The sequence below is a fragment of the Morchella sextelata genome (genome assembly GCF_020137385.1).
Source record: "Morchella sextelata strain SCLS chromosome Unknown scls_8, whole genome shotgun sequence".
Taxonomy (NCBI): Eukaryota; Fungi; Ascomycota; class Pezizomycetes; order Pezizales; family Morchellaceae; genus Morchella; species Morchella sextelata.
The window spans coordinates 1,701,256-1,717,226 of NW_025408623.1; the positions used below are offsets into that span (position 1 = coordinate 1,701,256).

Below are 15,971 nucleotides of genomic sequence, written 5' to 3' on the forward strand. Positions count from 1 at the left end.
CTCCGATTCAACTCATGTGCAAGAGAGAGATGGAACAGATAGGCAGGTAAGGCTGTGCCTACCAGTACGCGTCCTGCCAAGATGTGTAGTTGATGTCTCTCCGAAGCCACCCAGCATGCGTGTCTCACTATCACGACGAACGTCTGCAGCCCCACCGTTGCTGTGCCAGCAGCCGATCTTTGACGAGTGATAGAATGCATGCCAAGTAACTCTGTAACTCCTCATATACCTCTGCCTTTACCGAGAAATATCTTTATCTTGGCTACATTTGTATCATTCACCCAGGCAAACAAACACGAAGAGAATTATCCATTTATTTCTGCTTTCCTGATGGGGTTGAATGTACTCCAATCACTTTTCTCTAAGAAATAAGTATGTACTGTACCGTACTTACAGAGAGTGGAGAAAAAGCATCATTATCATCACAAGTCGCCTAGTTACCCAGAATTTGCCTTCCGATGTTAGAACCCAAAAGATTGTATAAAAGAAAGCGACCCGGCAATTCCCAGTACTGGATGTTGAAATAGAGTATGCAACCTGTGGAAGCCCTAATCCTAAATGATAGGTAAGCTTATGTACCCATCGAGGGAGGAATCGGCCTGGCGCGTAGGCGGTGGGTTTTTACAGCGACCTTTATCGCCCAGTTATTGATTATTTACATGGATAGGCAGCAGTCCTACACATATACGCATAATTATCCTAGAGTAGAGCACTATATTTTTAAATGCAGCTAACTGTATCATTGGTCGGAAGTGCAAAGCTCCCCGATAAACGATTGGCTCAGGGCTGGGTTCCTCCGTCACAGCCGCAATGCCACCCCTTGCAAATGCGCATATACCCCGCAGGAAAATGGACTATGGGTACCTGTTTTGAAGATAACCTCAACCTACAAGACGAGCCATTCGGCGCTCGGATTTCGCATCTCATATTGGTTAATTCAACTGAGACGATCAGAAGATTAGCTCATTGGTTTTCCTGCATGAGTCAACTACCAACATCATGAATGAACTCTGATAGGGTGCTTACTGTAGACTATTCTCAATAAATGAGCGGGAAACCGTACACAGCCAGGTGCTCAAAGGCATACACACGTAATGCCTACTGTACTCTAGAGTATATGCTCATGCCCATCCTCATGGCCCGCAGTAAAGCCGTCTTCCCGCCGGCCAGTAAGCCAAAAAGTACTTGTCCGTCTGTCCGACCTATAATATCACATATAATGGTCTTGAATCAAGCCATATATGAGAGATAATAACTTGCTGCATGTAGACCCGTGGCGCTTCATCCTTCAGCACGCATCCGCATCATTTGATATCACTCGAAGGTCAATAAATCGCGTTATTAATATATTAATACCCGACACTTTCATATCTAGATAATTTTGTACGGTAATATAATTATTCAGGAAAATGGAAATGACCTTCTTTGAGGGAAGGCTTAGAATTCCTTTTTGTTCACTTGTAGAGCATGTGCTTGAAATGCTTCACCAAAATTGATTTCGTTTTTTATTTGTTGCGTTTGATTTTTTTTTGATTGAGGGAACTGTAAATGATATCAATAAATCGTTGTTTGGTTAGCTCTTGTTACCCAATGATTGGCGGATTGGCGTTGCGAACACGTGAATTAATTACCTTCACTGTTAACGTTAACGTTACCACGAGATTGACCAACTAAGATACAGCTAACTCTCTAGAGTTATCTCGAGTTTAAGACAAATTTAAGGCTCTTTTGCCTATTGTTCGAGCACCGGTAAATATTTGATATATCGAGTGATATTCCATGAACAAACCCCACTAACAGCTACATAAGTAATAATATAATCAAGGGGCCATTTGAGGCTATATTCAAGGGTAGACCGAGGACGCTCGCGAAATTTCGGGAAATTGAACTCAAGGCTGCCAATCACTGGTCTTTTGTAATACTAATTCACCAAGTTAGTACAGACATGAATTCATTCGACTGATTGAGCTGGTAATTTACCGATCATTTTGTTAGATAACACTATTTGACGGGCTCGAAGTTAAGCCATAGGACTACGCTAACTCTTAGATTATCGCACGGAGGCTCAGAAAGAATGGTATTCAATATCTCCTCCCGACTCACTTGTCCTACCATCTCTCAGCATAACACGTATTTACCCACCAATGAACCCGCAAGATCTTAATGTACCATATGATCTGACTCTTATGCAGGCAAACGTTTTGGGCCGAAAAAAAGGCAACAGCCAAGTATATCCGTAGCTTATAAAAGCATCAGAGTTAGCCGTAGGATACAGGTATTAATAATCGTCAAATCAGGGAGGATAGTTCCTAGCGAGGGTGTATCAAGATATCATGTAATTCATGGTTGACTTTGAGAGGTTGGAAACTTGGTTGAGAAGAGAAACATCTGTAGCTACGTTGTATTAACCTTTTCAAGCAGTCGTGATCAAAAAGTAGTTTTAAGCATGATTACATGTAGGTAGGTGGGGATAAATCTATACCCGGCTGGCACCGGCTTAGCAGCAAAGGAACCATGGAGATTAGACCCAATCATACGCGTGGTTTCATATTCCGAAAGGTGGCCGGTTCGATTACATCTACCGGGGTACTGAATTACATTGCTTACTCGTTCTTTTTCATTATATATACATGTACCCATGAAGTCTCTTATCTTGGATAGTTCTCGCGTTGCAAATGGGATTGTAGAGTACGTGAATGTACATATTCAATACGTTCTGCACAAGGCCGTTCGAGAAGAAACAAAGATGTCTCGTTTCGATCTCGACTCGTGAAGATGACCAGTCTCCTTTCGTCTTACTCGTCTCGACAATAAATGAACTATCAATCGATCAATTGCTTATCTCGAGATATGTAGGCTTTAATAATCGAGTGAGTGGCTATGATCCGAGAGTTCTGAGAAAAAATAAGTCTTGGACAATTTTCTAGCTTCATTAGTCAAAGATTGGCTGGAGGTACAACGAAAGCTGCTACGTGAATAGCACGTAGTAATTGTATAATGAAGTATAAGGTGGTTTTTATTGCTATCTACTGTACAAACTATTTAAGATTGCTCCGTTGGGCATAGGTGTACCAGACGCGCCTACTAGCCAGTTGGCAGTAGGCGCGCCAGGCGAGGTACACCTATACCCGCTAGGCATCCAATTACCTTAGTAATCATCATATTGTACAGTTCACCAGGATACCAATAATTGCGGGCGTAGCAAAAGCTGCTGCCCCTTGTCAGATCCTCTACTAGCCACTTTTCTACTCGCATTATGTAATTACAACAGGATGTCTTGACAGCTTTCACGCCGGTGAGTTCACAAGACGTCCCATCTTAATCTCATGGGGAACAATAAATTACATGTACTACTTGGAACCCAGGTTCCTCACCCACGGCCGCCCTGGTATGTAGAGCGACGATAAAATATCTCGTCGCTTTCAGCACTCAAGCACCTCAATAGATCATGATCACATCACTAACTAATGCCGTTATTGATTGGCGCTGGGGCATCCGCCATCTGTCAACTTTGACTATTCAACTAGAATGTATTCGTCAACGTTTGACGGGCGGGCCAGTGGCCAGCTCACCAGAACACTACTAAGTGGACCGACCTATAATTCCTTTGATTTTAGGCTTAGTTCTATTATAGCCCACTTTCAACCCCACTCCAATAACAAACAAATTACCAGGTATCGATTCTGACGGCAATGAAAGCGATGTACGAGCAGTACCAGTGATAGACCAATTAGCGGAAGGACAAAAAACAGTCAAAACGAACCCACCCAATTTTTTCTTCGAATAAAAAAAAAGAGAAAAGCAAGGTAGTTGCTTGTAAGTTATAACACGCCGGCTATCGACAAAAGGCAAGGCACCATAAAGAATAAGGACAAGGAATAGAGAACAAAAAAATTAGAACTAAGGGATGTGGTGATAAACTTCCACCTGAACCCCTATGCAAAAGAAAAGAAAGAAAGAAGAAAAACACTAAGAGGATAATACCCCGCTTCTAATACCACCCATTGTAACTTGGATCCCACGCCTGCCCCGGATAGGCCGTAGCACTCATAGTGTATTCCTCTTCATCGTCTGTCCCCACCTTCTTGAATGGTTTGCTCGCCTCACCATGTAAATCTAGGTTGACCGCAATCTTCTCTGTCGAGAAATCATACTCCTCCTGCTCTGTCTCCTTATGTGCTAGAGTTGGCGTTCTCTCATTTGCGGAAGCGTGGGATGCCCCCGTAAAGGCGGGAGATGGGTCCCTTGAACTAGTCGCACCACCCGGTTGCCTTGAGGATCCAGCATCATAGGGTGTCTTTTTCTCTGTTTCGAGCAGTTTATTCTCAACAACCTTAGGAGGATGAGGCGGTGGAGTCGGCGAAACGGTTTGTGATCTCTCTTCTATTTGGGTTGGAGGAGGACCAAAGGGAGTATTCATGGGTGGAGGAGAGACCGGTAGTGGTGTGCTACGCGGCGATATCTCGTGGTCGCTACCGCTACCCTTGACTTGAGCAACCGACTGTGGAAGCGGCAACGGCTGCTGATACCGTTGAATGTCGTTTTGCACTTCTCCTTCCTTAATTGAGGGCTGGGTAGAACTCGGGTGCTCTGAGATATCCCCCTCCCGCACAGAGGGTCGTCGTCCATATTGTGTGCCTGCTTCAGAATTCGGGCTCAGAGAACGAGTCGTTTCATATGTCCGCGAAGCTTGTGTTCCTGCTCGCGACAAATTCGGGCTTATGTTCCGACTGTCTGAAGTTCGAATATCCGAGATTTGCGAAGAAACTTGCGAGGGGTTCCTATTAATAGACGGTGATATGTTGATAGATGGTGATTGACCAGTCCTTGGGTCTATATTTGTGAACTCTTGTCTATGCCCTTGAGCTTGCTGTAGGTGCTGTTGTTGTTGATATGCGTATTCGCCCTGAGGGCGTGTGTAGCCTTGTGGAATAGGAACAGGCGCGTATTGCGGCTGTCCTTGCTGTGGAGGGGGAGCATGAGTCGCTGACGGTGGGAGAGGAGATGATTGTGGTTGCTGCTGCACCTGCTGCTGAAGTGGATGAGGTGCCACAGCAGAACCTGCCAGTGGGCTTCCCCGCCCTTGAGCAAGACGCGGAGACTGCTGCGCATTTAGGTTTTCGACATAGACACCTTGTTGCTGTGGTATGGGAGAGTTCCCATTCCACGGGTTGTAATTTCCATGCCCAGTAGAACGCTGCTGCAGGTGCTGTGGTTGCAGCTGTGGTTGCTGCGGTTGGTGTTGTGGCTGCACCTGTCGTGTCTGGAACTGTTGCTGTTGCTGTTGCTGTTGTGGCGGTGGCGGTGGCGGCTTGTGTGCGGAGGCCTGAGACGGTGTCGGCGATGGTGACTTTGTCAATTTACCAAGCATGGATCCTGTCCTTCCAAACACGTCCTACAACCTAATCAGTACTACTCCAAAAAAAAAAAAAAAACTTAGGGATAGAAAGAAATCTAACCATTGAAAAAACTTTCTTATGACTCTTTTTCTCCTTTTTCTCCTTCTTTTCCTTCGAGCTTCCCGATCCTTCACCTTTATCCTTCTTCCTACCCTTCATGAATGACGACGACCTTCTTTCGCCTTCTTGCTTTATTTCCTGACTGATTGTTTTAGGAATTACATTTTGTGCCTGTTGAGGGGATTTCACGCTTTCATCCATCTTAGTTTTCAGGTTGCCAAAGAAGCTCGATCGTTTCTTTTCCTGTGAGCTAGTAGTCGATCCCTCATAATGTGAGCCCGCACTGTTTGGGGGCTGAAGGTTCGAATCTGTAGATGGTCGCTGTTTGCCGCTAACACCACTGAGAGTCTTCATTAAGCCAGACGATGTACGTCTAACTCCCGGAGCTTCTGGCTGCTGTCCAATCGAGATAGGCTGTCCAGGGTGAAATGGTGGCCCATGATGGAACTGGGGACCCCCTTTAAATAGACCGCGAGGGTCCCGAGGATCCCCTGGAGCAAATTGAGTGCCGAAGAATTGGCCTTGAGGTCCTAGTGGGCCTAGTTGAGGGGCGGGTGACCCGACCTGCGGAGATCCAAGACCCGGTTGCCCAGCACCAGAAGGCTGCCTTGGTCGAGTATGATCCACTGCAAATCCTGCCGGGTTTTGCGGGAAACGACCGTGACCTGCTTGCGGCGGAGGACCGCCCTGGTAGCCTTGCTGATATTGCTGTTGTTGCTCGGAGTATAACCCACCCCCAGTGACTACTCTTGGTGGTGATGGCTGCTGCGTCTGCATCTTTGGAGGCGGTGGAGGCATAGAATAGAAATCATCGTCATTAGATTCCTGCCTACTGAGCTGCGGCAGAGCTCCAGTCATCTGGTTTGATATGAATCCTTTTTGTTGCTCATTGCCCATATAAGGTCCTGGATGGGACTCCATATAGTTCATCTGCGGTGTTTGCTTGGCACCCAGTCGGGGCTCTGAAGTGATAGCTGGCACACTACCCGAAACAGGACCAGTGATCTGTGCTGGCTGCTGCTGCGTCTGTGGGGGTTTAGGCTCCTCAGGTTTTTCTTCAGGGTCGTCATCGCGAGGAGCAAAAGCATTTTGCCCACGTCTTTCCCCTGCATAACGGCTTTCTGCCGGTGGTGAAGGCTTTTGCGGGATAGATTGGAATGCCCCTTGAGCCTTATGTGGGTGTGCAGATAATGGAGAGATTGTGCTGTCGGAATTAATCAAAATAGGTGGGGAAGTCAACGAATCAGACCTTTTTGGGATCTGCTGCAGTTGCTGTTGTCGAGAAAGTGAATCTGACCTCATGTTCCTTTGGTGCATCTCCTTTGTTGAAGAGAGAGAATCACTCCTATCAGGCCTCTGTGTGGTCACAAGTGAAGATGTTCGCGAATCCTGAAACTGCTTCTGGGAGTACAGGCTATCAGACCTATTGGGGAAGGTTTGAGTTTGCTGTGGTGGCATACCCTGGGTAGCAGGTGGAGTACTACTATGCTCTGATACCTTGTCCTCTGTGCCATGAGAATGAGGAGATGATCTAGCAGGCTCTGGGGGAGGGGGAGGGGGTGTTTGTTTCTGCGGCGGTGTGCTAGTTGGCTGTTGATATTGTTGGTTGACCGAGTTCACTGCCGTTTGTTGGGGCACCTGCTGAGGCGCTTGCTGAGATGATTGATGGGGAAATGGACCGGACCCGGACACTGAGCGTTGCTGGGAGATAATTGAACCTGGTATAATTAGATGTGGCGGCTGCGGTTGGGATCTAGGCCTATGTGGTGGTACCGGTACCGGTTGTAGCGGCGGCTGCCCTGGTGGGTATCCTGACGTCCTGGGTGGTGGACCTGCTGGTTGAAGCGTAGGAGGCTGGGGTGTAGATTGAACCTGCAAATTTTGCCCCCGTTGAACCAACTGCGCAAGATCGTTTTGAGCTTGATTAACCTGCGAAAGTTGCGCCGGCGGAGGAGGAGGAGGGGGGGGGTGTGAAGAGGGCTGTCCATGGGGCTGTTGTTGTTGCTGCAAAAGCTGCTGCGAAACTTGCCTCTGGTGTCCCTGAAATCCAGCAGGCTGTCCATGGGGCTGTTGCTGTTGCTGCAAAAGCTGCTGCGAAACTTGCCTCTGGTGCCCCTGAAATCCAGTAGACGGTCCTTGCTGCTGTTGCTGTGCATGTTGAAACGCTGGCTGAGAAAATAAGGGGTTTGACGATGTAGATGGATTCGAATCCTTAGGGTCCTTACCCTATCGCCCCATGTCAATTTTGATAATTTAAATTGAGACAAAGAAACAAACCTTCTTTCCACCAAATCTACTTAAAAAGCCCTTTGCCTTGTCTACAGCTTTATCCATGGGCGCATGCATCATACCTGACCCACCAGAACCACCGGTTACGATGCTGGGTGTTGGGGTTGTACTGTGTCCACCTGCACTATGTCCACCGTTGCCGTTCATATTCGTCTGACTAGGCCTCGAGCCACTTGGTGAGGGTACTTGAGAGATTGGCGAGTCTCCAGATGGAGTCGAGTGATGGTCTGATTCAGCACTTGGCTGCTTAGCCATCGGCGTAAAGTGCTGTTGCTGCTGCTGCTGTTGTTGTTGTTGTTGCGGTTGCTGTTGAACTCTTCCGTTTGAGGTCTGAGGCCTTGACTGTGATTCTGCTCCAAGCATTAACGTCTGCGTGCCCCCGTTCTCCTCTAGCATGTATTTGATCCAGTTGTTCAAGCCAGTAGGCGTCTCTCCGATTATTTTTCGAGCCTGGTTATAGGCCGCAACCCGATCATCAGAATTAGGAAGACGAGCAGCATCACGTGGGTCCATATATTGTCTTATCCTTCCTACATCAACGGATCCAGCGTTACTAGGTTCCTTTACTGTAAGTCCTTCTTTAGTAATCTCGGTATCTTCATCCTCGTCCTTTTCACTAAAGTCGACCACGTCGGGAACCTCCTCCTCGCCCTCTTCCTTAGGTGGCATAGGCGGCATTACCAGGACTCCAGAAGGCATTGGCATGGTTTCTTTCAGCATCAACGTCTGTGGCCGGGAAAACTGGTTTAAAAGTTCCCTGGCGTAATCACTCTGCATAGGCGTCTTTTCACCATCCCCGTCCTCTTCTTTTTTCGGCGGTTGAATGACGGGTCCTGTGATAGCTTCGATACCCTCGCTTTCGGGGCCAAGGATGCGCGTTTGTGGGATGACCTCGAGCCCTTCAACTGGAGGGTTTATTCTGATCTCAGGGGTTCCTTCTCTTTGCACCTCGATAACTGGATGTGGATCGTTCATTGAGTCATCATTAATCACTCGATGGCCATGTACGATCAACATGTCATCGTCCCCATCTTCAACATCAGTTCTATCGCCTTCCACTGATTTCTTCCCCTCAACCCCCTTTTCCTTCTCATCCACTTGTGCCTCTACACTGTCTTCCACTTCCTTGTTGGCCTTCCCCTTCTCTTTTTCCTCCTTCTCACCGGCTCCTGAAATTCCGGTCTGCGTTCTGGCCAAGAACTGCCTCCTTGCAATCATCATCTCCAACAATTCGCTATCCGGTATCTCCGACGCACTGGCTGGAGTCGATTCAGGTCTCTCTACTGGGACAGACACATCTGGGATCGAGACAGGTGTAGGTATAATCCTCACTGTAGTAGGGCCGCCCTTTGGAAGTGGAAGAGGAGGAAGGTCAGATACCGAGTCCCGATTCGAGGACGCTGACATGGCCGAAAGCAGTTGGAGATCCGGCGCGCTTGGTCTTCTCGGATTCTTTACCGGGGGCGGGGGTGGAAGAGATTGAGTCTCTTCCTGGGTCCAGTAACTATCATAGAGGCCCAAGACCCCAACGCTCTCTCTATTGGTGCTGTGGCTGTTTGGTGGCGGATGGGGCTGTTCCCAGTAGGGTTGTTGGTGCTGTTCATACTGAGCTTGCTGAGGCCGTTCGTACTGATGCTGTTCGTACTGCTGCTGATCGTACTGCTGCTGATCGTACTGCTGCTGATCGTACTGCTGCTGTTCATATTGTCGGTGCTCGTACTGCTGCTGTCCGTACTGCTGCTGCTGTGATGGCGAATGATGATGAGGTGGTGGTGGTGGTGGTGGAACCCCTTGCTGGTTGGTAAAGCTAAGACTCGACGGATCAAACGGCTGCTGCTGATGCTCGTGTGGGTGCTGCTCTTGAGCTATATGTACAGCGCCGAAGCTTGACGGATCGAACGGCAGCAGCGGTGGTGGCGGCGGCGAAGGTGGCACCTGTTGTCGCTGTCCAAGGCCGTCGGGTCCAGGATGTCTCTGCTGCTGTTGCTCTCCCTCATATGTTTCCTGTCGATGCACCCGTTCCTCTTCCTCCCCTGCATATAATTGCTGCTGCTGCCAACCCCCATGCTGCCCTTGTTTCTGATGCTCCGGATTCTGGTCCACTCCAAAGCTATCCGGCCCAAATGGCTGCTGTTGTCTATGCTGTTGCTGTTGCTGGAATTGAGATTGGTCTGTGGCTTCAAATGTGGAAGGATCGTAAATTTGCTGTTGCCTAGGCGGTGTATCAACCGGGGGCGTATCTTCCGGCGCAGGGGATTGTGCTCGTTCTAATTCGCCAAGGAATGTGTCTAGATAATCCTTTTCTGGACTTCTATTACCTTTGGCACTCTGACTTTCTTGACTATCCCGGCTCTCTTGACTTTCCTGGCTCTCGATGGTATCTTTTCGCTCCATGGCCCCAGCTTTGTCACTACCCTCATCCTGGGGAGACGAAACCCAAACCGGTGGTCCATCTCTCCTTTTACCCAATGCCGGTGTATCTGGCGTCACCTCTGCAATCTCGCCTCTCGAACCCTGTGTATCTAACATTGGCACAATAATTGGTACACTTCTCTCTGCACCCATTGATTTCCTGAACGGAGTCCTCGTGGTATGAGACTCATCTTTTGATTTTCTCTCTGTATTACTTCTCTCCAACATGTGGTGAGGTGGAGGGGAAAGTGATGTCGGAGGCAGAGGGGTAGTGTTTGTGCGCTGAATGGCAGCGAAATTAGCAGGTCCGCGTGGGAGGATAGGAGAGATGGTATCGTCAATGCTGCCACCGCAGGGGGCGACTAGATTGTCATCTTCAGAGGGGATTGGAGAGATCGGCGTGGCCGGCGTGGGGTGATTGTGTGTGTCTTGTCTTTGGAAGGCGCTGCTGACCATAGACTTGAAACCGCCGCTGGGACTTCTTTCGAGCTCGGACTCGACTCGGGTGTTGAACTGTGTTTGTGGAGACTCGTGGATAGTACCGAAGCTTGAAGGGTCGAATGGCTGAATTTGGTGATCCCGGTATTCTACATCAATATCTTCAGAGCCACCATAGCTGGAGATGATACCATCGTCCCAAGTTGACACCCTCTTCTCCTGCTGCTCGTTCTGCCTTTTTTCATGCTCCGAGGCCGGTGCATCGATTACCCTATCAAGAATAGGGCTTGCTGGAACTGTTGTTAACGGGATGGGCGGTAATGCACTAGTAGGCGGTGGGAAAGGACTGGGACTCCTAGCCATCTCCTGCCGAGAGCTAGGCCGAGAACCCTCAGCACGACTACTAGATCTGCTATGAGTACGACTCCCAGAACGACTTATTCTCCTAATAGACTCCTGGCGACTGCTGGGTCGACTCCCATTGCTCTCTCGGAGCTCAGGCATACGATCGCCACCTCTGTTCCAGGCCTGTTGGGGGTCCAAGGAGAGGTGACCGCGTTGTGAATCGACGCCAAGGCTGGAATTATGCATTACGGGGACACCGCCGCTGGCTGTAGAATCTATACTATTGCGGCCGGCCATATATTTGGATCTGCTGTCTGCATCACTAGCCCTGCGTTCCTTTTCTCGTTCCTCGCCGATGCGAGCGTATATTTCTGATGGGCGGATAAGCCTACTTGGAGACTCGGGAGCTGGCAGAGAGGGAGGAGCGGCAGGGGGTGAAGATGAGTGGGCAGGGGGTGAAGATGAGTGAGCAGGGGGTGGAAGGATAGAGTTAACCGCTATTATGGGCTCAGACTGCTGTAGGGGCATCTGTGATTGTGGAGATATCATAGGTTGATATTGAGGAGCGAAAGACTGTTGAACCTGCTGTGAGGGCGGGCGATACTGCTGTTGACTTGGATGTGAATAGTACTCTTCGTCTGCATATGAAACTTCCTGAGAAGATGCACGTTGAGGCTGCGATTGTTGGGGATTTGGAGCAAAATAGTACTCTTGGTCTACATAATCGACCCCTTGAGTAGGTGGGGAGTAATGAGCTTTGGAGCTAATATCACTTCCAGTCTGATCACGTCTTTTTTCGGGTGATTGCCGTCCTTGAGAGCTCATCGGACTTGACTGTTGGTCGCGTGTAACCTCAGGCGATTGTCGTCCCTGTGAACTTTGGGGACTTCCGGGCTGATCATGCCTTTGTTCAAGGGAATATTGTAGTTGTGACCCTTCAGAGCTTCTGTTACTTCCAGATTGATCATGGTTTCCCAAAGTTGGTAAGTTCTTGCTCTTATTCGTAGGACGTCGAGGAATTGAATGTTTCTGGGCAGGTGAGCTTTGTGGTGCTGATCCCCAACTTGATCTAAGTGGTGTAGTTTCTGCTCTTTTGATACCCTGCAGTGGGGATTGAGAATACTCCACATTGGCAGGTGTACTATAGCGCACATGAGACTGTTCACTCTGTTGCGGGTCATTTTTTGGTGGAAGTGGGGGCGGAAGTGGGGGTGAAGTAGGTGATGTCGAGTCTGATTGAGTAGGAGGTGAATTTTGCCAAGGTGGAAGTTGTTTATCACTATCTGGGCTATCCTTGGGAAGTGGCATTGGTCTATTCGGACTATCTGGGTTATTATCTACTGTGGAAAGCGAGCCTTGTGCTTTTTGGCCCGTGCCGGGTCCCATTGAAGAGTACCCGTACCCCATTCCGAACGGTTGAGGTGATGATTCCCGCCCAGGTGATGATGACCTGGATACAGAGTTCGGAGAGTAATATTCCCTCGGCGGATGATATTGATCCTTCGCAGGGGGAGGAGGTGGAGGAGACGATGGGCTATACATTGGAAGTGGTTTATCCACCCCCATTGTCTGGGCCCTTTGAATACCCCTAGCAGGGCTTGACGAACGAGAAGTCATGATTTGAGGTAAGAAAGACTGAAGTATCCCACCCGGAGAATGTTGCGGACTATTATAAAATGGAAAAGCGCTCTTTCGTGAAGCCTGCTCTTGCTGCTCCATCTCTAATGGTGTCGGCGGTAAAGGTATTCCCAGATCCGGAGATTGTGTCTCTACCCTCGGAACTGAACTTCCATTTGCCGGTCTACCTAGATCCGAGAGCTTTATGACTGGCTTTGGGATTGGCGGCACGTCTTCTTTCCTCCCATATGAGGCATCTTGTTGAGAGTATCCCTGACCACCTGAGGATGGTTCGTACCCATCATCTTCGTAGTCTTCGTCCTCATAGAAGTCGTCATCATCTCCCCAACCCCCACCACCGTAGTCGACAGTTTTCGCCTCTACCCAACGTTTTGATTTTGCGCGGTTAAGGTTCGTTTTGAAAGCTGGAGCAAGAAGGGGAGCTGAAGGTGTTCCGATGGGTGGTGGTGAAGTCCTACTATATGTTAGTAACGCGAAAGCTGAAGTCAAGGCTCCAAGAAACAATGTTTCCCTTGAGAGCAAAGAGGGATGTGCGCAGGATAAACAGACATTGGAGAACGTGTTTCGTCGAAAGTCGTGAGAAATGGTCTTGACATATCCACCTCTGCCGGACCGGGAACTTCACGATAATCAACAGTATGCAAAAATGCAAGCTATAAACGCGAAAAGAGCAAACAAAATGAGCAAGAAAAAATCGAAGAAAGTAACCGTTGAAGGGTGGGATAGGCACGAATCGCAGGGTTGACGTTGATTTTCAGGCTGAGCAGCAGTCAGTGAGAGTGCGTGGGGAGGGATGTTGGCCAAGCCTTACACTAGGGAACGCGGCTGCGGCTGAGGCAAGTTAGGCAGTTGGTAACCTCTAAGGGTCTGACCAAACAAGAACTTGGTGTATGTACTTGTGCCAGAAGTAATCAGGTCCAACAGGCCAATGGAAGCTGTCGATCGCTTCGATTCTGGATGAAAATGTTCTACATAAGTCTAAAAAAAGTAATTATACACATAAGTGAGGAACCTGCACCCCGCGCAGATATCTCAAGGAAAATGACAGCTCTACATAACATGGAGTAGCTGTCCCTTACCTACATCTAGACTCTAGGTAACACTTCATCGACTCACTACTCACGACTCTGATCATGAGACTTAACACTCTACTCTACCTGCACCTCCCGGAAAACCCAGACGTTCATTTTACTTCTCGCTTCTGAGTGATTAATAAGGACCGAAGTATATTGTTGCACTGTCACAGCTCAAAAACGAAGACAGGGCAGGCAAATTACTTGTCGCCAAAATTGGTTAGGTGTTTACTTTCGCATAATTAGCGGCGTGGGACAAGCTGAAATAAGGCTAGCTTCGATTTTGCATATGTGGCACACAACTCGACAACTGTGGCGGAAGGGCGTCAAAGCTGTGCCACCGGGGGATTACTATATGTGTGTACGAAACAAACGGGGTAAATCACGATCACTACCAATATAGGATTACGGAATTCAGTGAAGAATACCGAGATATACTGACTGTAAGAGGAATACCTCATAAATACCGTATATACGTATTCTTAGTGCATAACTACATCGTACTTAGTAGCGTATAATTAACGAGATCTCGAGAGTTAATAGAGCGTATTTACTAACCGTCAATTCTGACAATTGACACTTCGCCACTCTCCAAAGCGATATCCGCAAGTGTCAATTTTGGATGGGGTTTCTTGCCAGGCTGTGAAATGCGTCAAAAGGATACAAAATGCAGCCTACGCATTTCATATCCCGTCAGCGTATATCACAGATAGTGTGAGGAATTATCAGATCTTCAGAGTTATCCCAATCACACCTTCCTTATGTCACTAACTCTCTGTTATGTCACTAACTCTCTGTGGAGGGGAAGTGTCAATTTTGCCCTTTGCAACCGTCAATTTAAAGTGTTAATTATCAAAAATGACACAGTAAATACGCTCTAATATCGTGGCGAATCCACACATCATGTTTTGGCGCTTAATTTAGCAAAGACGCAATTAAAACGTCTCCAGGCCACGTTTAGGATGCCTCTAGCATCATGAGGGCTAAGAGTCACGGGACCCTGAGACTTTATATCTTTGCGTGTAAGATGCGTTGATCAGTCTCACAGCTGCAGATTAAAAAAATAGTGAGAAGGTGACCGCAAAAAAAACATAGAATAGCACCTTCATTCTAAACTCCTTCAATTCATGGTATTTTTATGTGCCCCCTAGTATAACTGCAATGATACGTATACGATACAAATACATAAGAGCTACATTGGCTTTCACGGTGCGAAAGAAAGTTCCAAGACTTATAAATATACATGTATATCTATATACATCATTTGTTATATCTCAAGCTCTATATAAGTTTCTAAGTGCAAATTACACATGTATCGTATGCATATATGCCTTCAACCCTACAGGCAGTATTTCAGATCTATCAACCCATTAAATCAATGCTTTCTCTAGTCGGTACACGTATAATTACTTACGTCCGGCCGTCCCTACAGATGTAACCCTCTATACTAATTCTCTAGGCTTTTTCAATATCATTATCTACATGTACACCCACGGGTGTACATACATTGTATAACTTGCTATTTATCATGATCTTAAATTTCCATGTATTCGAGCTTGATTGTCGAGTTAGAATGAGTTAGGCCTACTTGTACGTACAAGCACTAAACTCGGCCTCTTTGATAAGTAATTCTTTTGGCGCAGAGAGCCGAATTGAACACCCCTTCATGTAGCTATTGATGTAGTTAGAGTACTAAATTTCCATGCTCTACACGTAGGTATGCGTAGATACCATGTATAATAACATAATGCTAGTTTGAATGATCTCAATCTAACTCGAGATTACATATCAATCTTTTCAACCGAGGACTTTTCTCTACATGATCCTACTGTAAATCATTTTTTTTTGTTTCTATACATCCGCTTTCCATTGGCGGTCGATGGGCGTATGGTTTAGAGGTATAATATCTCATTCGCATTCATCGTGACTTGAGATGGTCCTGGGTTCGATTCCCAGTACGTCCAGAAACTTCATTTTTTTTAAGCTGGGACTATCAAGTTGTGTTTGAAGACTGATTGATGCACAGGTTATCACTCAGACGCACCGAACGCGTCAAAACACCTAAGTATAGATTGTTATTTATGTACTTATGTAGTCGATACTAACTAGAGAATTGATTATTGTACAACCATATAGTTCTGTGATAAACGTTTTGGCCTCCTCCGTTATCGAAATAGTACAAGTGTTGGGGTTTCGCATGGGTCGAAAAAATGTTTTTAGTGCATAGCACTAAGACTACTACGGTAAAGTCAATGACAAATTTTAGGATTTTCAGTTCACTCCAACTCCAGTAATCAAATGTGAAATTCGGTTAGCA

The 15,971-nt window shown here is 47.4% G+C and overlaps 1 protein-coding gene across 1 annotated transcript; it reads right to left on the reverse strand.

Moving 5' to 3' along the window:
• Positions 1-3,991: 3,991 nt before the first annotated feature.
• Positions 3,992-13,177, reverse strand: H6S33_012646 (uncharacterized protein; the record flags this gene model as incomplete). The annotated part of the gene is made up of 4 exons (XM_044844020.1): positions 3,992-5,395; positions 5,460-7,685; positions 7,737-13,035; positions 13,131-13,177. The coding sequence occupies 4 exons, from the start codon at positions 13,175-13,177 to the stop codon at positions 3,992-3,994; spliced, it is 8,976 nt and encodes a 2,991-aa protein (XP_044695295.1).
• Positions 13,178-15,971: the final 2,794 nt, after the last annotated feature.